General features: G+C 37.4%; 1 protein-coding gene across 5 annotated transcripts in view; it reads right to left on the bottom strand.

Moving 5' to 3' along the window:
• The window catches only part of Mettl25 (methyltransferase like 25), a 66,383-nt gene that overhangs the window by 33,013 nt on the left and 7,191 nt on the right, over positions 1-26,179 (bottom strand). For 4 of the 5 annotated variants that reach the window (XR_005880498.1, XM_040754957.1, XM_040754958.1 and 1 more), the window contains 5 exons: positions 24,967-25,131; positions 22,350-22,456; positions 20,537-21,124; positions 18,139-18,286; positions 2,412-2,506 (listed from right to left, as the gene is read on the bottom strand). Coding sequence is in view for 4 of the 5 variants with exons in the window: in XM_040754957.1 (XP_040610891.1) it covers positions 2,412-2,506; positions 18,139-18,286; positions 20,537-21,124; positions 22,350-22,456; positions 24,967-25,131 (1,103 nt within the window). In the remaining variant the exon portion in view is untranslated. Of the gene's footprint in view, positions 1-2,411; positions 2,507-18,138; positions 18,287-20,536; positions 21,125-22,349; positions 22,457-24,966; positions 25,132-25,231; positions 25,358-26,179 lie in introns of those variants that run through there. The other variant, XM_040754959.1, reaches the window with a different exon arrangement.

Below are 26,179 nucleotides of genomic sequence, written 5' to 3'. Positions count from 1 at the left end.
AACATGTAAGTTTACATAGTTAAAAGCACCAATATTATTAAAGAGTGTTAGCTCATACGTATATAAAATAGGACTCATTTATAATAGAAAAGTGACATATACAAAAACACAAGTCACATTCTGATTATACACTATATGAATAGTGCGGAAGGAAATTAGAAAGCAGCAAGAAATACAGATGGCAGTTGGACTAACGTTCAGTATGGCTGCCCTTACGTATGTATGATACACTCATAGATGTATTTATGAACTTCTTAACATCTTACAGTTTATGGGACATGTAATTTCATATTTTTAGCTTCACTCCTGCATAGTTAAGTACAAGAACCTGGGCGCTCTATCAGTAAGCAACCTTCCCATATCTAAATTTCATCTTGTAGTAAGCAAACATGAATAGACCATAGGTGGAAGAGTATTTTAGGGGGAAATATAATCTGCATGTTGTATGAATTCAAAGTCCATTCTCGTCTGATCTAGCAAAACAAGAACGGAACTTGCTAAAGCATACAGTGTCCCCACAGGTTTTGAGTGCTTGTTGGGTGCTGGCGGTATTTGGGGAGGCTGTAGAACATTTAAGAGACAGTCTAGCTAGTAGGAACTGGTTACCAGTGGTGTCATGATCGCTCCTGCTTCCCGATGTGTGGGGGTGTGCACACTTTTCCCTCACTGCCACGAACTGGGCTGCCTCGCCCTGCCTTCCCTGCCACAATAATTTAGATCATCTGGGAGGCAACATAAAGCTTTCTTACACTGTTACTGTTAGGTACTATAGTGACAGTGACGCAGATGTAACTAATAGAACACTCTAACAGACTTTTACAATTTTATGGTATTGGTTTTACATTTAAACCTAAGAACACAGACATTTTACATATTATTGCCTAAAATTTCTAATAATCATATTGAACATATGATATTTACTATATAATTTATAAATGGAATAGGCCTTCCATACCTAAGGTAGATAAAGTATAACTGATCTGTGTAAGTGTGCTACTCAAACTTTAAATGTGTTGTGCTTCAGGTTTCTAGGTTTCCATAAATAGTTTCTTTAAGTGATAGCTGAAACAAACACTTTTTGAATTACAATGTAATCTACAGACTTATCTTTTTGAAATGCCATTTTTATACGTATATACCATCATTGACATGATCAGTAGCTTCCCAGAAACTGTGTGGCTAGTTAGTACCTGATCATGAGCTGAATCTTCTTTCACTCTTTATTGCTATCTTTTTACCTCGTGCCACACAGACGGGGTGTGGTTTGGGGGGTGTGCTTTAGTGAATACTTTAGAGAAATTGTACATCAAGTTAACTCCTCTAAAAAGCCTATTTTAATGTTTTGCCTTTAGGGGACAGGCCTGGCTATCAGCGTTCCACGATCGTGACATTCTAAGAGCCACTCTCACTCTGACAATGTTCTGAGCATGTTTCATTCGCACATAACATGAAGGAAGTGAGAAATTTCTAGGGAAGTCCATTAAGTGTTCTACATAAGTAAATGGTTATTTGATAACAAATAGGTTTCTAAGCTATTCCTAAAACACAAAATCTCTGCAGCTACACATAAGCACATAGTAGCAGACCAGTAACTTAGAAACAATGGGCTTTGAGAGAGTTCATTTATCTAATGATTGGGCAGTAAACAAATTGTTCAATGAACTGTATTTTATTTTTAAAAAGTTACTCTATGTTTAAGTAAACCAACATGTTGAGGTGTCTGCATATATATAGTGAAATGCTTAAAACACGTAAGCAATTTCATATCTCCATTATCGTTTTCTTTTTAAGTGTATGCATCATCAGAATATTTACATACATAATACAATATTAATTATGGTTTGGTTCTATAATTGAGTTTCCTAGATTTATCCTTCCAAACTAACTACAACATTTAAGCTTCCTGGTGACAGTTATTCACCTGTAATAATTAGCTTTTAGCTTGTTCTTTTGTAAACTAACAAACATGGTATCATGAACAAAGAATGGCAAAGGTAAAATGTTCTACATTTAGGAACACCAGTCAAATCAAACAAAATAAAGTTTTTGACTAGTTACTTCATATCTCACAGTTTAATAGTTTCCTATCCTATAAGAAAATTGAAAGGTGAATGACTTTTAAAAATATACAAAGATACTACCAAGCTACTGAACTGATTCTGTGATTAAGACCTAGCAGTTGATATATTTTGTATTATAAGTAAAACAACTACATGTAAACTTTCCTATGATGCTGCATGTAAAATGGATGATTGAATACCTTTACCATTATTTTTTTATAAATCACAATGTTCAAAAGCATTAATGGGATGCTTTGCTAAAATCTGGCATTTGACATAATCTAGCTAAAAATAATGAACTGCATAGCATCTGGGTAAAGTTCTCATGTTTTCTAGAACACACGGACATACCAAGCATGCTGACATTCTTGCGTTACGGCCACAACACCATCTCTCCTCTTTCAGATAGCGGCACATTGGAAATCCCCAGTTTTCCTGAGCACATTCTGCAGATGGAAAAAAGAAGGATTAGTCAAATAAAATTCTTCCTCTTCCAGTTACAATAAACAATCCATTGAGAGAGCAAATCAGTCATCGAGGAAGTCAAACAGCGATGAAGATGAGGTGGTGACAAGATGCTTAATAGTGCATTCCAGTTTGCTAACTGACAGCTTGAAAATGTTATCAAACATGTCTGCTCAGCAACAGCTACCTTGTGTTTAAGCTCCAGATCTGATATTAGCCAATTTGCCAAAAACTACTTATGTAAGATTTAGCAAAAGCAACTTAAAATTCAACCGTCTTCCTGTTTAGTGTAGCCATAGGAGGCAACTAGTAACATACTGGACATTTATTGCTGACCCAACCTTCTAAAACGAAAAAGAAAGTACAACAGCTGGCAATTTATTAAAGAAAGTATAAATTCGTCCCTAACAATACTGAAGCACCATCTTTCTTGTCACTATGATCACTCCTCTGGAATGGAACAGCTGTACAGACTCAGTATTTTCATTGTTTTAAGAAACTGTAATGTTTTTTTCCGCTACACTCCCATTTGGCTCAACTGCATTTGTAATTCAAATAATGACGACAAAAATCATAATTCAGACTTATACAACTTGCTAATGCTCAACTACCTTACATGGTATTAAATCCAATATGCTCTTGGGAAGGCAAACGAACATTTAAATTTTAAATTGAGGTCTCAGAAACAGATATCAATGTCATTAAAACTATAACAAATAATTGAAAATTGAGATAAATACACATTGTTGTTAGAATAAGAAAAACATACAATCTTGAAAAAATTCCTTAAAAGAAAATGCAACTGAGATATATTCTACTAAGAAAAAACTGTACTATGAGGGACTGTGTGACTTTTGATTAAAAGAGATAAAGTTTAAATTTTATTCAGACCATCCATCATTGAAGTATTACATTAAATTTATAATATACCCTACCAAAAGTCAGATACAAAGCCTGACTTGCTCCCTACCTTCATAATTCCAATATTGATTCTAGTATTGATATGGCATTCAATCCTGTGAAATCTGCGCTAAGTGCTGTAAATGTACTGATTTGTTTTAGTCTCTGCAGCAGTTCTATGAACTAAGTATACTATTACCCCCTGTTTCAGATAGGGAAACTGGGCATAAGCAAGTTAAGAAGACCATGATTTACACAGTCTCGCATGGGCAGTCTGACTCCAGATTCCATGCTTTCAGTTATCAAGCTGACATTCAGTCCACATTCACAATCTAGCTCACTTGCAATTACACAGGATCCATGTAGTCTCTGAAGCCTACCCTGACTGCAGGGTCCCTGGGCCATGGCTATTTTCAAAAAGTCCTCTGAATCTTGCTGAAGGTTTTAGGACTTGACTGAGACATAATTCTTGCTTAATGAAAGAATTACCATAGATAGCCAGATATTACTGCAAAGAGTGAAGTATTGGAGAGCAGGTATACTATGTTATGTAGTGTGGTTAGAATAAAACACTCACCAAATAAAAGCTAATTCCATCCTCTCCTTGTTCTTTGTTCTCAGAGAGGGTCTAACTGTTGAAACTGAACTCAAGTTTCCAGTTTTCCACAGGGTTACTAGAAAAGCTAGCTACAGGACTAGGCTTTGGTCAGTTGGATGTGTGCAGGAACAATGGATGTAAACTCTTATGCTAAATGTCATGGACACACTCTTTTCCTTCCTCCTTCCCTTCTCCAGCTGAATGTGATGGTTGTGGTAGGCCAACTACCACAATGGAAACAGGATAATAGTATGGCATAGTTAGGAGTCTCTAAAGCTGCTTATAATGGACAATTCCTATACCAATCTAATTGCCACTTTTGGACTGAAACAAAAACATCCCTGTGTCTTGTTTAAGCCACTGTCATTCTGATTCTGAACCTATTATTTTTTTCCTCAACTTATTCTTGGTATTCTTAGAACAAGCTAAATTTGTATTACACCAACCTGATCTTATTCAGAAGCAAACCTTAAGAACACCCACACAGTATTAAAGGGACAGTAATTAAATATGTCTCTTCTAATTGTTAACAGAGATCTTTTAAAGGCTGTTACATTTGAACAGAGAACTAAATCAAATGAGAAAGTAAGCTATGAGAATATTGTCAGGTCTCTGTTTTCTACATTGCATGTCTATAGGTACATCAACTAAAGAGCACCGTACTGTTAAAAATTCAGTCTGTGCTGAATGAGCATGGGCAGATACACGTTTTCATGTCATTATTCCCTAAAGAAAAAGGCCTAACATGTCTTGGTGTAATATCTACATTTAGGAGGTATCTATTCAATCTATGGATGATATTTAAAAGTAAAAGGATCTTCTGTGTAGGTCGTGTGACGTATTATACTATTTTGCATAAAGAACTAGGACAGCTGCAGTTGTCGGTAGCTCTTAGGGAACCTGTTATCAATGCCCTGTATAAACTGAGGGACAACAGTATTAGGGATGATTCAATGAAAAACTACAAATAACCCCCATGCTTCCAAAGAGATATTTGTCCCAAACAGCTGAATACCTTCTTAACAACTTCAAAAATCATAACTGAATAGTAATTCCCCAATCTCTTTAATGTCCCAACCAAATACCTCTAAGCAAACAAGCTTGTCCCACTGATAAACAGTATGAAAGGCAATTTATTTACTTAAGAACACAACACAAATTCCATTTACATGAAACAACAGAAGAAAACCCCCTCCCCTCAAAAACCCTACAATCCCCAAGGGAAGCAGGTAGGCTAACTGCAGATCTCCATGCCTCCCTTTTCTCCTCTGGAATCATTCCCCCGGTCTTAGCCCCAGCTCTGTGGCAGAGCACATGTTGCAGCATCTGCCCTCATGTCTAGGGGATCACACCTCCACTTCCTCCCCGTCTGAGCCTCCTTCCCTTCACTCATCACTTTATTCCAGCCTCCAAGTTCAGCAGGCATTCCCTGGTAACCTGCCAGCCAAGCCTGAAAAATGGAAGAAGCAGCCCAGTGAAGCAGGTAGGCGAGCTTCAGATCTCCACTCTCCCTCTTCTCCAAATCCAATCCCCCAGTCTCATCCCCAGCTCTGTAGCAGACTAGCTTTCGTGGCCCCTCATTACTTGGGGGAAGATACTCTGCATGCTTCCAGAGGAGAATTATAAACACCAACCTAGTCACAGTCCCTTTGATCTACAATGGTGTCCTGACTACAAGATATGCTATGCAATGGTGGCATAAAGTCTGTGGGAAGAACCAACCGATACCTGATTTGACTTAAGGTCCACCCCATGAGACGGAGCCCATACCTGACACTGCTTTGGTTACCAAGAAAAGGAGACTAGATAGCTCAGGGACCTAGGGAAAAGCCAAGCACTACTGTTCTAAATAATAATAAAACATAATAAAAAATAAAAATAAAATAATGACATTTTGCTATACTCAAAGATCAGTGCCTTGGATAACCACCATCAGAAAAGCTTCCTCCTGTGTCAAATGGGAACAAATGCAATGTCTCCATCACATTCCTTCCCTCAGGGGCCAGGGAACTCCAAGGAAGTGGAAGCAGAACTAGTGTAAGATCTAAAGAGGATGGAGGACACAGGAAACAAGGCCTTCTAAATCAACTAGATGCAGATGAACCCACAGAGACTGAGGCAATACGCACAAGGCTTATACAGGTCCCCACCAGACAGGGCTCGGGAGCTGAAAAGAGGAATGGACACATGTCTCCACCCCAACCCAGAATAATCTCCAATTGATAACTACTTGCAAATGAAAATTGAGTTTTCTGCAAGGGAGTCTCACTGGGGAAGCAAACAACTCTTAAGGGAATGTGTCATGTCCATCAGTAGATGGCCAACAGAAAACAAACTCATAGGCATCATTGGGAAATTCCTTGTCTCACAATGTTATGTCAGAGCTTAGCGCTTTTCCTTTTTAAAAACTTCTCTCTCTCTCTCTCTCTCTCTCTCTCTCTCTCTCTCTCTCTCTCTCTCTTTCTCTCTCTCTCTCTCTCTGTCTCTCTCTTATCAAAGTCCTTTGTGTATACACTATGACTTACAATTTAGTGTCTTTATGGGATTCCTGAAGGTGTGTTTCTCGTTCTTTTTGTTGAGCTCTTCTCCTTCTGTTTATTTTTAAATCCTACTTACATGTATTAGTTTGTGTTTTATCTTATTATATTTTATTATTTTCCCTTAAAAGCCTCTTTGTTTTCTAATGAGAGACAGAAAAGGGATGGACATGGATGGAAGAGGAGTGGAGAGGAACTTGGAGGAGTAGAGGGAGAGAAACTATAATTACGATATACTATATTTCAATAAACGGAAAAATACATACATATTAAAAAATATACTCCAGCCCTCAAAAAATGGACCTATAATTAAAGGCACAACTACACTGCAATGCATCTCACACTGCAAGAAGAAAAAAAATTATGTTTACCTTTCTGGAAATAGGACTGAAAAAAACATTACCTAATACTAGATTGAAAGGAATTCAGAAGTTCTGGAAAATACATTATTATATTGGCGGGGTCTATCCTTACCAGGAAAAAAAATACCAGTAAGAAACTCATTGCTCATGGCCCCAAAAACAATACAGAGAAAAAAAAGAAAGAAACTCATGGCCAATTTATTCTCTATTTTCTGAACTGTAGGAACCATGAGAAATAACTAATTATTTTGGCTGAAAACATGAAGTCTCAGGGTTGGTTTCTCACAGAGTTTTAGGGCACAGATATAATCTTGGAATTAGGAATGAATTGTAAGGAGGTAATTACAAGGGATTCGAGATAGAGAAGTCAACTACAAGAGGAGGTGTGTTTCTTTAAAGGAAAGGCCAGGTTTCATTACATAAGAAATAAAGGACCATTAGAGCAGATGTAACATTTATTAGCAGTTCTATACTGTCTGCATTTGAGAGAATGTAAGATTGTAGTAGTAGAACTTTGTAATTACACAGAAATATAATACATGGTTAAAACAAAGTGCATATATTTATTCAGTAGAGACCTGGTAAGAAACGGTGAATTGGTGATCTTGGGGGGGGTTGTTTGGTGTGTGTGTGTGTGTGTGTGTGTGTGTGTGTGTGTGTGTGTGTGTGTTTGAGACAGTGTCTTACTATGTGGCTCTGGGTGTTCTGGAATTCACTATATAGTCCAGGCTGTCATTGAGCTCACAGAGATTCATCTGCCTCAGCCTCCTACATGCTGGGATTAAAGGCCACTACACCCAGTTAAGGATGAGTTGTTAAGTCTGGGATAGGTTAAAGGGTATGATGGAATTATCCCTAAGACAGACAGTAGTAAAGCAGAGAGTCTAGCCGTACAGTGAAGGGATTTTCTTGAGGAAATAGAGAATCTGGGATTCCCTAGTAAATTCTAGTAATAAAGGGAGGTGTTCTTGGGAGGAACACAAATAACACCCCCTAGTTTGTAGGTGACTCAGCATGAGAACGAGTAATAAAGCAGTTATACATCCTGCATACCAATCCATGACTAGAAAAACAGAGGCTGGTAAAGAAGCAGAATACTTCATGCGTTCCTAACTTGCACTCATGATGGCAATAGCGGGGGAGAAGGGTGTATTCAATCTTATAAAGTTAGTACTATCACAGTGAAAGCCAATCAGAGGTAACTCAATCTACTTGCAAGACAGTCTCATCTTAAACCATATGGATTACTTTCATTTCTGTTGCTGTGATAAAACACCTGATCAAAAGGAACTTAGGGGAAGAGATGGTTTCTCTGGCTTACACTCTCATGATACAGTCCATCATTGATAGGAGCTAATGCAGCAACCCAAGCAGCTAGTCACATCACACCCATAGAAGAGAGAATCAAATATACCCACGATGCTTGCGAGCTTAGTACTCAACTCCGCCTTCTACTCTCGACTCTTATACAGTCCAGGACCACAAACCAGGGAATGGTATTACCCATAATGGGCTGAGTATATTAATAATCAAGCCAATCCCTCCCCCTAAGACATACCCACAGACCAATCTGAAATAGGCAATCCCTAAATTGAAACATCCTTCTCATATAAATGTGTGAACAGTTAAAATTAACCAATATACACAGTCTTAATGCATGGCCTGGTTCCCCCAATCCCCACCTAAAGCACCTACAAACTTGAAGTTCATAAGACAACTTACAGGATTGTCACCACTAACTAGGCTCTATGGAAGCATATCCCTCTAATAGACAGGGCATCATTGTGACACTGTCTGAAGCTGCCTCAGTTTCCTTTATAGTTGAGATCATAGTGCGCTCACAGCTCAGCTCTGTGAACACAGTACATGGAAATAATCAAAAAATCTCAGTCAAGGTCTTCCACGTAAAAGTTAAATATTATCTTTGGAAGTCATTTATCAGATTCACTGGGACTCCAGTGAAGAATGGGGCCTCTTATATCTTGCATGAAATCAGAATTCACTATTTCTAGTGACCACATTCCTGCATTACATTCTACTCTAGCCAAGTTGGGCATGTCATCCTTGTCAGCGACTCATGTTGTCATTGTCACTTCCAGGCTACCTTTAAATAATAATTCCAGAAGACAAAGTCCTTCCTTTTCTTGCTACTAATATTTGGAGGTCTTTGTTATTTAGGGATCTCATTAGGGATTCTACTAGTCCTTTTTTCCTGTGTTAACAGTAACCCTGACCACCTAATTAAACAAACTTGAAATTTAGAATCATTTCCTATTGCTTCTTTTTTAAATCTCCAAATTCCAATTCAAAGATTTTTACTTATCCATCTTCATTAGCTCTTGACTAACACATGACACATGACTAATAGCACTGTTGACTTTTAGTCTTGTTTATCCTTTATCTTAGGGGTAATATTATCTTAAGAGAACACACACATAGTTAGGCCACTTCAACACATACTGTTTTCCTTAACACTGGCGTATTTGAGATAAATACAATGGGAACTGAGTCTTTCTTTCCCAAGAATTGTTTTAATTTTATTTATGTGTGTGTGCCCATGTGTATGCCAAATGCACACAGACATCTGCAGGTGCCCGAGGAAGCCGGAAGTGGAGCTGGAGTCCCTGGAGCTGGTATTATAGGCAATTGTAAGTTGCCTGAGATGGTAATGGGACCCCAACGTGGTTCCTCTGTAAGACAAGCAAGCGTTCGTAACCACAGTGTACATTTCCCACGTCCAACATCGGGTCTTTGCAAATTAGTTAGCTAATAGGAAATCATACTATGGATGTCGTAAATTCAATGACTGATTTCTCATTATAAATTTTTAGGACTCCTTAAAGCAGTGTTGTCTGACTTCGAAGACACCACTGTGTCTTATTTGTGGGTTTAATTCTCTTCCTATGACCTTGCTAGCTAACTGCTGTCTATCTTGTGCTAAATGTTCCCATAGCTTAGTTTTAATCCTTTCTACATCCGCTTTATGTTTTATTTGAACAAAGACTTATGAACTCAAATGCTTGTAGTTTTTAAGCAAACATGAAGTGTGTACATAGTGTGTAATTGGTGGTAATCATTTGTTGGCTTACTGAGTACCTTATTTACACAAGTACCTTCACAAGCACAATTTCAGGCAAATAGACCACATTTATTGTATAAGAATTTTCTATGAAATGCACATGGAACCCACGATCTGTTTATGATCTCTCCCAAGGTCTTCTTATCTGTACTTCAGTATGCAATAACATTACCCTCAGTGGTCTGCTAGGTGTCACAAGGCATATAGTATAAAACACTGTCCTGTCAAGTTGCTCCTGACTGCTGGAAATATTTGTCATTCCTTAGTTTGTGGCTACAACGTTCTGGCTTTGGTTTGTATGACAGACTTCCTCCTATTTGTTTATCCATGGTGTCATTGATACCACCTCAAGAACATTAGTTATTGGCTCTGGGCACTTATTAAACTGAGGACATTTGCAAAGACCCAATTTCTGACAGGTTCATACTCTAAAATTTTAAATCAATGTAACTTTGGGGCATATTACTAAATCTACAATTCTTAAATAGTTTATGTAAATTATTCTGTTCTATAGCCATATACACAAAATGGACTCAATACGTTCTATTTTTTATATATCTATGCATATATAAATCAAAGAAATTTAATGAGTGATCTCTACATACCAGGACCTGAACTAGTGAATATTCTTTCACCGAATTATATACATTTGACACATATTTTTCCAATATATTTTTCTTGATAACATTTTTACTGAGGTATAAATGACATATAAAATTTGTATATATTTAATGTATAAAACCTGGCATGTGGTTATTGGTACATATACCATCAAGTCATTACTATTAGCAATGCTAAAAACTCTTCTCTAAAATTCTTCTACTCATAGTTTTGGGGTTTCTCTATTTATTCATTTTTTATGTAAGCAATTTTCTTTTCTTAAACTTTGTTTTAATTTTAAAAACTATTTTTATTATTGTTTGTAAATTTCATACATGTAAATAATGTATTTGATCATGAATTGCATATGAACTAACAAGATGGCATCTCTGAACTGCACATTTATAAATATACCTCGGGATTTTTAATTTTTAAATTAATGTCAGAACCCATACAAGCATATGATAATTTTTGAAAGTTCTTACTTTTCCACCTTTATTAAATCATTTCAGCTTATAAAAAACACTGTTTCAAATGACACTGGAAACATTACCTAAAAATAAATTTCATAGGAGACTGCTAGGATTTCTAAAATAATAATAAGTTACTGCTTCTCAAATATGTTAAAACTAAAAGGAAAGTCATAATTAAACCACAGGATGTCATACCTATATTCTATAGCATAATAAAGAATATAATAAAATATAACAATAAACTTTCTATAACTTTACAGAAGGATGAAAAAATACATAATCAAAAAGTAGGTTTTAAAAATATTCCACTAGCTTGTGAAAATGAGTGTAAAAATGTGTATAGTGAACAGACACTTCAAACCAAGTGCTAACAAGTTGAAAAGGTGTTACCAGACAAGGGCCTAACCCTCAAGCGCCGTGGTCACACGCTCAGTGTTATGGGTTCATTTGGTAAGTGTGAACCAAGCACCTTCAGTCCTTCCTGACTTTGAGCCCCTAAAGACACAGACTCCACAAATATGCTTTTGGTTCGAAGAACACTTTAAAGGAGAGAACTGCAATGACAAAATGGTCACTTTACCATGAGAATAACAGTAAGAGAATATCTTCCTGTTTGTGGTTTCTTTCTCTTTAGAAATTGTGTTGACTGTGCTACAAGATGTGCATATTTCTGCACATGTCTGATGGAGCTTTGGTGAGAGACTGAGATTTAAACTGGCACAATGAGCCAATCAAACTTCCCTCCCTTGTGTGAGGAAGAACCAGTGAGAAAGTATATGTCCTTAGAGTTCTATCTAGATTAAAACTCTCTGGAGGGGTTCCCGTCCAGATACTTGTGCTGTATAGTTTCACTCATGACTACAAATTAGCACAGCTCAGGTACTAAGGGAAACAGTGGTATTCTAGTAAACACTGTAACAACAGCTTCCCAATGAGTACGTCACTGTGTATGACAGGGTCTGCTGTAAGAATCTGGTTTTGATTAAACAAGCAAACAATATTAAAATATATATGGAAACTTTATACTAATATTAAAGATGATGTTATATTTTTAATTTCTGTTGTTTTAGACAAAAAAGGAGGACATTTTGACAGCTAGTATATGATTACCTCAGTAAAAAACAAATGCAAGGTATTTTTAGTAAATATATTCAAGCACATTTTCTCTAAGGTAACCAAATCCAGATCTTCATATAAATACAATTTACTGTCAACTAGCTTTTGTTAAGGGTTATTAGCCAACTCTATTAACTTGAATATTTGTTTATGTTCACAGCTGAAATTATTTCTCTTTACTACTACTTTCATGTAATGTAGGTGCCTGCATGCGTATAGGTGGGTGCACATGTGTCCAGGTTCACACACTTAGAGGCCAGAGATCAAGTTTGGTTTCCTCGGGAGCCCGTTACTTTGCATTCTTTTTGAGACAGGATCCATCACTGAGACCTGAGGCTCACTGATCAGGCGAGGTGCTAGCAGGCCAGTGAGTCAGAAGAATCCTGGTGCCCCTACCTCTCACACAGATGACAAGTGCCTCTCAGCACCACAGCTGCGCAGTGGGATCAAACTCATGTCCTCATGCTGGTGAGACAAGTACATTACCAAGGATGCCAGCTTCTCAGGCCTTTCTTTTCTAATTCTGAGCGAATTTTTTGTTTCAGATTTATTCATTCATATTCTTGGATTCTTTTATTTACCATGAACAAACATAAGATGGATTTTTTTGTGCTCAACAAACTTAACACATAAGCTTCAAAAACACTTTATAGCAATTAGAGAAAATACTGAAGTATAAACTAAAGTAAGAAGGAGGATACTATATTAAAGATCCAGTTTTTAAAAGTGCTAGACAGCTAAAAGATGGCCCAGGGCAAAAAATAAGTCTGTGCCAACATTCTAGAAAACACACAGCTGACTGAAGATGAGATACAGCTGTCGGTGTGAAGGAAATGCAGAGAGACTGCCAAATACATCTACAAACATCTGCTCTCACCCACGCACAGTGCCAAAAGGTTTCTGTGACATGGGTCCAGCGTTAAAAAGAAAAGGAATATACCATGAAAGAAAAATTAGAGGTGGGTGGCTCTCAAGCTGGCAGCACAATTTATCTACCTGTTTCAGCTTTCAAAGAACAATACCAACAATATCAGCCCTGATAAGTTTTTCAACCGGAGTCATGTCCTGACAGGTTCTAATCGGTCAACTAACTATTAAACTTAATATTGATGATTACGAGGATGAAAGCTTAAGCATATATTTGCTATGGACTATTGCTGGGTTGACTATTAGAAACCAGACATAAAAACTTTGAAAAACAGAAAATTTATGGGCATTATAACACTGGTATTTTTAAATTTCCCAGAATCGACCAAATGAAGAATCACAGCAGGATATCAGACTATCTGGTTATGTAATGCCAACATAATTAAGAAAATAAGATGAATTAAGTCAACATGTTAGAAAAAGTAAGCTAAGTTCAAATAACAAACCTGCTTTGGAAAGCTGTATTCAAATCAAATGCTAGTATCATATCAGCTGCAAGAGAACATCCCAGTTAACTTCCTCTTCGTTCACTAATTTACAGAAGAGCCACAAAGACGAACTGGTTTATTCCAGGACATAGTAGAAGTACATCGAGAAGTCAGTCTATCTCTGCTGAACAGTGTTTCTGCACTCCTGTGGACATTTAGAAGCAATCATCTCTGTGCTTCTAATACAAGTTGTTGCCTAGCTCCAATACCACACTGTGTGGAGGGCTGGAATGGGTAACGGTCCATGTAGGGTCACGAGTTGAACACTTGTTCCCCAGTCAGCAGCATTGTTTCAGAACACTGTGAAACCTTTGGGAAACAGAGCCTTGATGGAAGAAGTGGGCCACTTGGGTTCACTCTACTTCCCAAGGGTGAATGAATGTAATGTGACCAGCCAGCCAGCTTCCTGTTCCTGCTGCCAAGCCTCCCCTACCTGCTGTATGATGGACCCAAATAAGCTTTTTCTCCCTTAGTATGTCTTTACCAGGTTATTTTATCACAGCAATGGGGGAAAAAAGAGAGAATGAAGATGGTGTAAAGCACATAATGCCCTTACACATCAGTTACCCTCAGATACTAGAACACCTGGCGCTGTGTTACCACTGTCTTTTCTTGCCTACAACAATACGAACATGCTGTAAGTTTATTTAACTAACTTTATGTGGATACACCTCATACCTAGCAGAGACGGCTATGGGAGAGCACTCAGTTTGCTGACTAATCCTTAGCTGTAAGCACTGTAGATGAAGATTTCACAATCGGACCACTAGCCAGTTCTGTCCTGTCAGGCTAGCTCCCAAATAACTACACAGAGTGTTTATTATATTATAACTAATTAATTTAATTAATTATAAATGCTCAGTTGTTAGCTTAGACTGGTTTCTAGCTATCTCATAACTTAAATTAATCCATTTCTATTAATCTGTATGTTGCTCCAAGGCTCATTTACCTCATGTATGTACTTCCTATCCTTCTCACTCAACATCTCATAGCACTGACTCCACCCTTCTCCTCCCCAGCATTCTCTCTGCCCGGAAAAGCCTGCCCAGCTACTGGATGTTTAGTTTTTCTATCAAAACAATCACAGTGATACATTAACAATTTGTCCATTCTGGGACAGAACATTATGGACCCTGGGGCTTGATATAGGAAAGGAATTATGTTAATCTTTCCACACAAACCCCTTGCCCCGTATAGTCAATTGTTTTAGTATAATGACTAAACTTTTCAGTGGTATATTTGTAATTTTGTAAAGAGCTCTAGTGTTGGGGCTGGAGAGTTAGCTCAGTTGTCAAGAACCTTGTTGATCTTGCAAAGGACCAGGTTTGGTTCCCATCACCCACACGGTGGCTCAGAGCCATCTCTAACTCCAGTCTCAAGGGATCTGAAGCCCTCTTCTGACCGCTGCAGGCGTATGGTGCACATACACACACGGAAGTAAAACACTAATATACATTAAAAAAAAAACAACTAAAATAAGTTAAAAAGAATACCAGGACCACACTGTGCACATTAAGAATATAAAATAAGGCTACATTTATAGTCTATTGGCTGCTTACCTCATATACAGGCGTGCACATGCACATGCACACACACACATGCACACACGCACATGCACACACACATACACACACACGCACATGCACGCACATGCACGCACATGCACGCACATGCACGCACACACACACACACACACACTTTCTTCTATGTGCTTACCAATAAAGAAATGTAAGCTATCAAAATTCTAGTGATGCCATAATTATCTTGAATAGTGCCTATTTTGGCTCATTGTTCAATGGCACAGTGCACCATGGCATGGGAATCTTGGCAGCAGAGTCTTAAGGCACCCATCACATTGCACCCACAGCCAGGAAGCAGAAGGCAATGGATGCTTGTGATGGTCCTGCTTCCTCCTTTTTATCCAGTCAAGAATCCCAGCTCATGAAGTGGTACCATCCACATTCAGAGTGAGTCTTTCCATTTAATCATTTCATCATCTAATCTAGATAATCTCATACAGCTGCACCCAGGGACTCGTCTCCAGGGTGAGTCTAAATCTCATTGGATTGACAATCAAGATTAACTATCACAGATACTCCCTGCTGGTTTCAGGCTTTCCTCCATCAGTCTGTCTTGTTTCTAACCTATCACTCCAGATTTACAATCCAATTTCCTCTGATCTTGAAACTGTGTCTGTTAGGAAGCTAGATGCCTGTCCTCAGGGCTTAGTTAGGAACAATGAGTCTGGCTTTCTACATGCTGACTTTGATATGTCTTGCCTTGCTCTGGTAGCTCAACCTCTGGTTCTGATCTGCAAAGGCATCTGAATGTATAGCCCACATAAGCCTATGCATAGGAAAAGTTAAAATAAATATTGTATGTATTTTCTACAAACCATTTTCTCAAATTCTATATCTCAAAACAATCATAATAAATTCCTTGTTTTCAAAGTGATATTCTTCAGAACTATTTATGGAGCTTCTAAAAAATACATATATTTGAGTTCTGTCCCTGGAAGCTATACTTCAGATGGTCACAGACAGTTCTTCAGTATCCCGTAGTGACAAATTTGATTCCGCCATATAGTCAGAATTAAGAAGCACTGTTACAAAATGGCTATCTCATTTCCTTTAATTACATTGAGGATATGGTAGGAAATGAATATGCAATATGGCAAAAGATGAAGGTATCTACCTGGCTCCCAAATGCAGCTGGTTTTGTACAGAAGACAAAGAACAGTCCAGACGAAACTGAAACACAAACCAAGTCTGTTATACTTATATTCGCTTTTGTACACTTTCTCCTTTTTCCCGGGGGTGCAACTGTTTTCCTGATGTTCAACTGTTGTAGTTACTCGCGCTGCACAGATATGTACCCATTTCAAACATCAGTCAGACCACTGTCCTCCCATTTATACTCTGCTTTACTGACAAACCGAACTCCCAACTCTGTTCATTTCAGGTATATATGAGGAAAACATGTGATACTAAGATTTAAGTACGTGTTTTACCTGACCAAAGCTTATTACTACCCATCTGCTAAAGCAAGAATTCTCTACAGATAAGATACTGTTCACAGGAAGGTCTTCCGATGCATCAGCTAAGCCCGGTGAAAGAAAAGGAGAGAGTGTAGCTGTTGGTCTCTGAGGACAGATTTTCACAATTCTTCTCTTTGTCTATCTTAGGACCTCAATAAACTCATTGAACAATGGTGACTTCCCCTGTAGGTTTTGTCGTGGCAATACGAAAGAAGCTAAGACATGAGGCAGAAAGGGGAGTCAATGCGTGCAAGAGTACACCACTTTTTCAGTTCCTTCAGGCTCTTCCGGTGCCTCTTGAAGAGTGCCTCTATTGCCGTGAAGAGACACCGTGACTGTGGCAACTCTTATCAAGGAAGACATTTCATTGGTGCTGGCTTATAGTTTCAGAGATTTACCATTATCAGCATGGCAGGAAAAAGGGCGGAATATAGGCAGACATTGTGCTGGAGAGGCAGCTGAGAGTTCTACATCTGGATCTAAACGCAGCAGAGACTCTGGACCTGGCTTGAGCACTTGAAACCTCAAAGTCCACCCCCCAGTGACACCCTTCCTCCAACAAAGCCACATCTACTTCAACAAAGTCACACCTGCTAATTCCTGTCAAGCAGTGCCACTCCCTAATGACCAAACATTCAAATTTATGAGCCTGTGGGGATCGTTCTTTTTCAAACCACCACAATTTCCTATTCAAACTTAATTTAATCAAAATACTACCACATATAAAAGAACTGCTATTAATATCCTAAAAACTATTTTGAAACAGCAGTTTTGAAGCTGTATCTTAGAGAGATTTATCATATAAAATGCACCAAGAAAATGCTATATTTGAAGTTGCCAACACATTTTTCATTTTTCTCTACAGAGTCCAGAGAGCACATACTGAATATTACTATTTTAATAAAATAATAGTACTAAGGCTTTCTAGGCTCATAGAAAAATATATATGCTATTTTTTCTTTTTTACAAAGAAATATTAATTCTTCAGAAATGGAGAAAACTTTGGAAATGTGAAAAAATTTTGCACTTATGAAAATAACAGTTTTAATCAAAGCAAAACTTACAAGTATTTATAAACATAAGTCTTACAAAATATGCATCATATACTAGTGAAATTTCAGGTATTTGCAAATTTTCAGTTCTCAATAAGCCTATTTTATGGCAAAGAAATGATAATAAGATATAAAAGTGATATTGTATCTAGTTTCCTTAATTAGATGTTATCTTAAATGCTAATCCAAGTCACAGTAATGGCTGGCATGGTGCCACAAAGCTTCTAATCCCAGCACTCAGAGGCAGAGGCAGATGGATCCTTGAGCTCATGGCCAGCCTGGTCTTTATAGTGAGCCCCAGGACATCCAAGACTACACAATGAGATCCTTTCTCAACAAGCAAATAAGACAAATCAATCAAGACACAATAATGGCTAAAAGAGAAATAGAAACTAGCCACAATAATTGAAATACATAAGAATTATGACACAGAATGCTTACTACCTTTAGGCTGCTTTTCAAATTCCTCAGATAAAAGATGGTAGCAACAACCCACAGAGCAAACTCCCTTGACTTCAGACTTGGATGTAAATATCCGCAGAGTGTTTGGTGCAAGGTCACCACAAGTATGGAGACCTACCATTAAACAGTCCTTTAGAGACAAGGCAATTAAAAACAACGGCAATTAAAAGGAGAGTTAACAACTATACAAGGCAAGACTTTGTTTTCAAATATATGAACCGTTTAAGTGATCAATTCTACATAAAATTCTAAACATCATTTTATATGTAAAATAAATAATTGTTCATTTTAACCAAAATAGCCATACTTTTCTAGAACTTCTGCTTTTTTTTTAATGTCTTCATTTGTATTTCTTCTCATCTCTTTTACAAATAATGTTTGCTTAACAGCTAGACAATGCAAATTAAAGGTTAAGGTCAGATAAAAAAATGCAGCTACTCCATAAGCCTGATATTTTGATGTTTATATAACACTATGACTATACTAGTCTAATTTCTTTTATTGATTGAACTTATTCAGGCTGCCCATCTTATAAAACATGGTTATAAGAAACAGAAAAGGTATAAAATTATCATTTCTAACACAATACCAATATGTTTAATTATTTACTGATCAAATTTAACAAAATAAAAATCAAGATATCTATTTTTTCTCAATTTTCTAACATGAATTTTAGGTAAAAATTGTCTTGCAGAATGCTTTCCAATTACTCCAATCCTAATTTAAGTGTACTCACATGAAATTGAGTACAAATATATATATATATATATATATATATATATATATGCACAGAATCTTGTCAATCTACCAAGCATCTCATAGTTGTATTTATTATTACTTTGTTTAACATGAATCATAAAATTGAATTAAAGAGGAGCAAATGGGACCTTTCATGTGAGCAATTTGTGTTCATATCCTTTTACCATTTAGAACTGAAGACATTTAGGGAAGTTGTACTATCTTTTGATGTTTTAAGAAGCTACCCTTCAACACAGACATTCTATGGGTCACATAACTATGACATTTATGATATAAATATACTTATAGCAATTTCTTAGGTGTTCTTCACAACAACATTTTAATGCTTTCTTTTTTTATAAATTTTTATTTAAATTAGAAATCCTATTTTACATTACAATCCCAGTTCCCTCTCACAACATCTTTAAAAAGTCATCTTATCTCCCAATGCTGTGTTAAGAATCATTCAGCTAACAACTCAATTTTTTTTTTTTTTTTTTTTTTGGTTTTTTGAGACACGGTTTCTCTGTATTGTTTTGGAGGTTGTCCTAGAATTTGCTCTGTGGACCAGGCTGACCTCAGACTCACAGACATCCACCTGCCTCTGTCTCCCGAGTGCTGGGATTAAAGGCATGCGCCACCAACGCCCGGCTACAACTCAATTTTTATACTACCAATTAGAACTAATTTTAAAGGCACGGTGGTAATAAGACTATCGCCCTCAGAAGGATGAGGCAGGAGGCTTCTCATGAGTTCGAGGCTAGTCTGGGCTACATAATGAGTCATACACTAGCTAGGCTTACATAGCTATTCCAAAAGAAAACAAATACTGATGATACCGTTTAAGAGACATCAAAGAACTGGGTAATTATCAGTAAGTTTAATACAAATGAAATAATATCACTAAGAACATACACTTGAGAAATAGGCAGCTGGCTTTAGAGTCTAATTCATTACAAATGTGATTTTGCAAATTTACTTAACTTTTCAGTTTATGACAGACTCTTTATAAGACACGTAGCCCAGGCTGTCCTTGAATTCAGGATCCTCCTGCTTCAGTCTTTATGCTATCTATAGGTGTGTGCCATGAAAACATGCTGTACTTCATGAATATCTACAATTACTACTATAAGCATCAATTTAAAACAATAAAAATTATTGTGAAAACACTTAGACTTCTTGGACTAGAATTTTACCAATCTCTAAATTGTAGACATGATAATTTGGCTTACTGACTAGCATTTGTGCTAGCCCTTTTGGGGGGGGGGTTCTGAGACAGGGTTTCTCTGTATTGTTTTGGAGGCTGTCCTGGAACTCACTCTGTAGACCATGCTGGCCTCTAACTCAGAGAGATCCACCTGCCTCTGCCTCCCGAGTGCTGAGATTAAAGGCGTGTGCCACCAACACCTGGCACTAGCCCTTCTATTTAGTGGTGAAATGAATAGAGGGTTTTGTATTCTACAGTATATTCTTATTAAATTTGCACAGCTGTAGGAACAAAGAAAACCAGCTGAGGACTTTATTCTTGATCTTTAGGATTGATGTGTCAGATAATATCACATTAGTACAATAACAAACTATTTAAAGTGTTTTCTATGTTGATAGCATTCTTTCAAATCAGAGGATTCAAAAGCAGACTCACCTCCAGATCTTTAATAATGTCACGTAATTCTGAATCAGCAGTGATAAAAGAGGTCAGTGGTGAATATATACTTGAGTCACTTGGTTTTGATGCCATATTTCTTCTCTGTTTCCTCACAATTTCTGTATTGTGCACCTGAGATGAAGTAGGTTCGATGGCATCAATAGGCAAAAAATCCATGAGAGAAAAGGTATTTTCAAAGCATAGCTTCTCTTCTTCAAGTGGCTGAGCATGTAGATCTCCTTGCTGTTTTCTGATGGTTGAAACTGCTGACTCTGGAAACTCTGGCAAAATGTCGGCAGATATTTCTTGATTCCCAAGACTGCTCTTCGGTACACTCTCAGTATCTCCCTTACACTCGACTTCTTTTTGAGCGCCCATTTCTTTCGGCATTTTTAATGCCAGTCCATTGACATCTACTCTCGTCCGATGATGATGATTCAGGTTCCAGTGTTTCTTCAACTTCCTGTTTCTCTCCTTAGCTCCATGAGTATTAGTATTTGAGGAATCGATGCCATAGACATTTAAACCATACTTTAAGGACAAAAAGGAGCTTAGGTAGCCTTTACCAGAACCCACGTCAATTATCTGAGGAAAACAAAACAGAATGATTTCAGGATTTTAGTCAGTTGGCAGTAGTAACATTCCAGATATTTTACTAAGATGTATAGACAAATGCACTATATCATTTATGTAATCTGTTATGTTTGTTATTTTAATGTTTAATTTCTATAAAAAACCAATCACTGATCATTTTTATTAAACATTTTCCAGTTCCAGATAGCATAGTAAATCAAAGCAACAAGTAACAGACATAGTACTGGAAATGAGGAAGAAAACATGTTTTTATCATACATGATGTAACTGTTTCCACAGAAAATCCCAAAGAATATATTTAAAAGTCACCAAAAATAAAGATGAACTAAGCAATGTGCCAAGGCACAAAGCAAACAGAAGCTAACAATGGTCTATTAGAGCACAGGAAATATAGCAGCAACGAACATTTTGAAAGAAGAGTTTTAAAACAAGACTGTAGTTACACTCATCTCTCTGGACTACTCATACTACCCATCTGGATTCCTCCTCATCTGGCTGGCGACTCCACCTGTCTTCTTCCCAGAGTTCTCTCTCTGCCCGGAAGTCCCAAGTATACCTCCTACCTAGATATTGGCTGTTCAGCTTTTTACTACACAAATTACAGCAATACATCTTCACACAGTATACAAATATCCCACAACATTTCCCCCTTTTGTCTAAATAAAAGGAAAGGTTTTAGCTCTAATACAGTGAAACTATACAATCTGGAAGCTGAGTGCTCACATTTCATTCATACACACCAGCCAGAGTAAAGGAGAGAAAAGGAAGTGGGACCAGGCTGCAAAACTCAAATTCATCCCCAGTGACACAGCTGCTCCAGCAAGGCTCCAGCTCCCAAAGATTCCATAACCTCCACAAACAGCACCCCTAACTCAGGACCAAGTGTTCAGACACATGAGCCTATGGGTGGCATCTCACATCCAACCACAACACTGGTTTACATAGTATTTCATATAAACTCAAATGTATAAAGTTCTGAGGACAAGAATACAGTAACAGCCTCCACCTTACTCTAGTTTGGTACAGCTTAGTGGCAGATCTTTCAGTGAAGACTTGAGTACTGTATGTGGCCGCTTTGGCAAGTGAAATAAACACTGAGTGTAAAATCAAAAAGAGAGGACGGGGTGGAGAACAACAGCCCAATAAGAAGTAAAAGTAGAAAATGAAATCTGAGCGATACAAAAAATGGGTAATACTTATAAAGAAATACTCTTACCTGCTTTAAACCACAGTAATCAGCAATACTGCAGATTAGCTCTGACATTGCCTGAACCTCATGAGATTTTTTTGTATTCATAAACTCAATTCCCTTCACATTTTCACCTAAATGAAAATAAAGATAATTAATATACTGCTACTAAAGAGAATTTTAATGAGTTGTCACAGCTTTTTAAATCAATATGTAAGTGACATAAGTCTATTGTGATATCTGTGTGATTGCTACTAATAGTTATGATTCTATTAACTAAGATAAAAATATCCACAGATAATTAAAATCATTCCTTGATATAACAAGTAGTTAACTATAAATGAAAAAAAAACTGTACTACAAAAAAGTTTCATCAGAGAACAGCTTTAACAGAGTAAAAAGATAATGGAAATAGACATTTCTATGCACATATATGAAAATAAACCAATGCCTATACACTAATAACAAAAATACTGCCTAATGCAAGAGCAGACAAATGAGCAAATTAAACTTCCAAGTTATATTAGCCACATTTGAAGAGCTTAATATCTACATATGGCTATATTCTACTATATAGTGTATAACAACAGAGACATTCTACAACACAGCACTGTAGAGTACACACTACATTTGATGAAATATATTTGATGGTATTCAGCATAATCAGACAAGTGGGAATTGGGTGGTGGCAAGTTGACATTTAAGGCTGGGCTAGCCTCTTTCCTCTTCAATGGGAAAATGTAAAAACCTTGCTAATAAGGTCTTTCCATGAGTACCTGGTTATTATACAGTCGCATTCTGCTGACCTATACCAGTCCAGAAAACAAAGAAACTGACATACTTCAGGATGGAGAGCTCCATGCACAGCTGTCACTAGCTTGTACCCCTACACTGTGAAGTCAACTTTCTTTTACTGGCATAAGACAACATCCATCTAGATCTTGGTAATGGTTTCATATTTGTATATGATATTCTTGCTCTCTTTGGTACCCAACATATAGTTCTTAAATTTTAGAAGGTCAGGCGTCACTCAGCTATGGCCGGTTAGAAACAGCTTGGATAATGTACTTAGTGTTTTGATTACAATGCCAATAGCCATGTTGCTGATGAAGGCAATTACAGCCAGAATGCCTTACCCAGAGTCACGATTTCCCAAAATCCTTTGTTTTGCTCCAGGAGGAACATAATAAAATAATTTTCATTAAAATGCGTAGAGATAAAGGAAAACAACAATTATAATGAGAGAATTGGACTAGAAGGGGGGTGAGCTCCTCTTGCAATGAAGGGCTTCTGAGGATCCACTTTTGCCAGCAAACACTAAGCACTAGTAATAGGAAAAAATTACACTGCCTCTTAGTGAGGTGCAGGAGAAAGAAATCCTTTAATTAGCATCTCGGTTCAAAGTGTAAAGCTGGACTTAATCAAACAAACTTTCCTGCATGCATCAACGTATCAGTGTCAGGAAAAACAACAGGCTGAAAGAGGAGAAAATTCTGGGTCCACTGGCTGACACCCATGGCAGCTCATCTCTGTTCAAAACTAGAGGCCCTCTTCTGACCTCTGTGTGCACCAGACACACACTTGTAACACACCCATGCATGTAGGCAAAGCACTCATGCACATAAATCTACAAAAAATTTAGGAAAAAGGAAGCTATAAGGAATTTTGCAGCACTAAAACAAATTTGAATACAGTCTGCTTATTAGATAATGTTACTAAAGCCAAGTTCAAGTCCTGAATGAACCAACATGACACAGGGTAAGTAGGAATATACCCTGGTTCTTATGGGTATACTAAAATTCTTGCAGGTAATTCAGTATCTGTGACTGATGGTCAAAGGATCCAGGTTTATAAAAGTATGTGTGTGGGACTGCTTACAACAATTGGGACTTTAACATGGCAAATTTAGGTCAAAAGTATCCAGGATTCACTGTAGTATTCAAGCAGTGTTTCTGTAAGTTTAGCACTTTCTTTAAAAAAAAAAAGAGTTGGTGAAATAACAAGGGTCAAATGAGATGGCAGACAGTGAGGACCTTGGTAAACAATAAATTAAGTCATGCATTCCCTGTTTTTTCATTAATGCAATTATTATTTAACCCATTGGCTCTACTATTAAAGCTGATTCCTAGACATGGAACAGTTCTTAAAACCTCAGCTTCCTCACCACTATCATCTAACTGGGGTGTCTATTGGCCTTTAACGTAAGCATGGATATTGCCACTTGATTTTAATTTGGGTTGTCCCTACTTTCGTATACTTATGTCTCCCCCATTTTCCCAGCAACGACCATCCACCTTCCTCATATCTCCCTCCCCCGCAAAAATGGCCACAGAGATCATTATCCAACTGCAATAAAAGCTAATGCAAGGGTTTTGAAATCTGTAGTAGTACAATACATACGTGCTTGAGCGTCTGAAACTAACTATGGTAAAGACACCCAGGGGGCTAATGTAGGGAAAAACATAGAGATCTGCATGTGCCCTTAATACTGGATAAGAGAACCTGATCTTCTCAAAATGAGTGAACGTATCAGTGCTTGGAATACCCAGCAACACACCAGACTATAATGGAGAGACATACATGTGAGCCGTGTCCCGCTGTTAAGAACCTAGAAGGTGTAAGCATACGTCACACTCCCACATACCAGTCCTCTGTTCTTTATTTAGCCTGAGAGCTGTAAGCAACTGCTCACGAGGAGTACACAGCCCCAAGCTTTGCACAGAATAGTGTCTGGCGGCCAGAACGAAGGCTTCCGTGCTCAACAGCTTCTGAGACCTTTCACAAAATACTCTGGGGAGATCAATAAAACCTGAAAATCAGATGGGAAAGGAAGATGAACAGTAGTTAATATCTAAACAGTTCGCAATTTTAAAACAGCAATGAACCATGGGAATTTTACAGCAACTTACAAGATTTTAACTTTAGATTTTGGCAATATCTCCTAATAGCTCCTTTGCATTTGTTACTTAAACTATCAGCCTCTGCAAAACCTGGCTTTAGCATTTTCTGCAATCATGCCTGGAAAGATAAAATTAAAGTTTGGTATTTATGTTTTCCAGGAGCAACAGCAGCAGAAGAGTAATGTAGTGGTTTAACCATGAGCTGTCTTTTCTGACCTACACTTGTGTGTTTCAAGGTGCTAGTCTCTGCAGCACTGCTATTCTTGTATTGCAGTCTTGCTCTTCTGTGCCACTGTTAAGGGACAATTTATTTAGAAGGTTTTCATTCCAATCTGTCCATAGTGGTTCACAGACCTCGATGGATAAAGCAGTCCAAGTGAGGCCATTCATTAAAGGGTGTTTTTTTAAAAGCTATATCAGTGCATAACAAAATGAAAGCAAGCTCGCAAAACCAACAAACCCGGTTGTTAAATCAAGTCTATGAAGCAGTCACTTAGGGGAGGCACACAATCTAGGCAACAACTTTGTACCAAAACCAGACAAACATCGTAACACATATGCCATGACATCTTGTTTTGCATAGATGACACTCATAACTACTTTTTAAAATATCCACAAAAAAAACAAAGAAAGCTGTTGCTCTTTTGAAACTTGAAAACAATGTAACTGATGAATATCTTCAAATTCCAAATAAAACTATATGCTTCCACTCATAGCTTCTTAAGAATAGCATCTCTTAAGTTGGAGATATAGTGTGTACTACATTTATTAAGAATAGCATCTCTTAAGTTGGAGATATAGTGTGTACTACATTTATTAAGAATAGCATCTCTTAAGTTGGAGATATAGTGTGTACTACATTTATTAAGCAGAAAAAAGCAAAAGATGTGTGACTTCAACGTTTGAATCAATTAAATAGAAAATAAAACCACAAGGTTACCTTGGTGAATTTATTTA

The sequence above is a fragment of the Mesocricetus auratus genome, unplaced genomic scaffold, assembly GCF_017639785.1.
Source record: "Mesocricetus auratus isolate SY011 unplaced genomic scaffold, BCM_Maur_2.0 Super-Scaffold_100011, whole genome shotgun sequence".
NCBI lineage: Eukaryota > Metazoa > Chordata > Mammalia > Rodentia > Cricetidae > Mesocricetus > Mesocricetus auratus.
The sequence above is the reverse complement of the archived record's forward strand: the minus strand, read 5'-3'. Positions and strand labels throughout refer to the sequence as shown.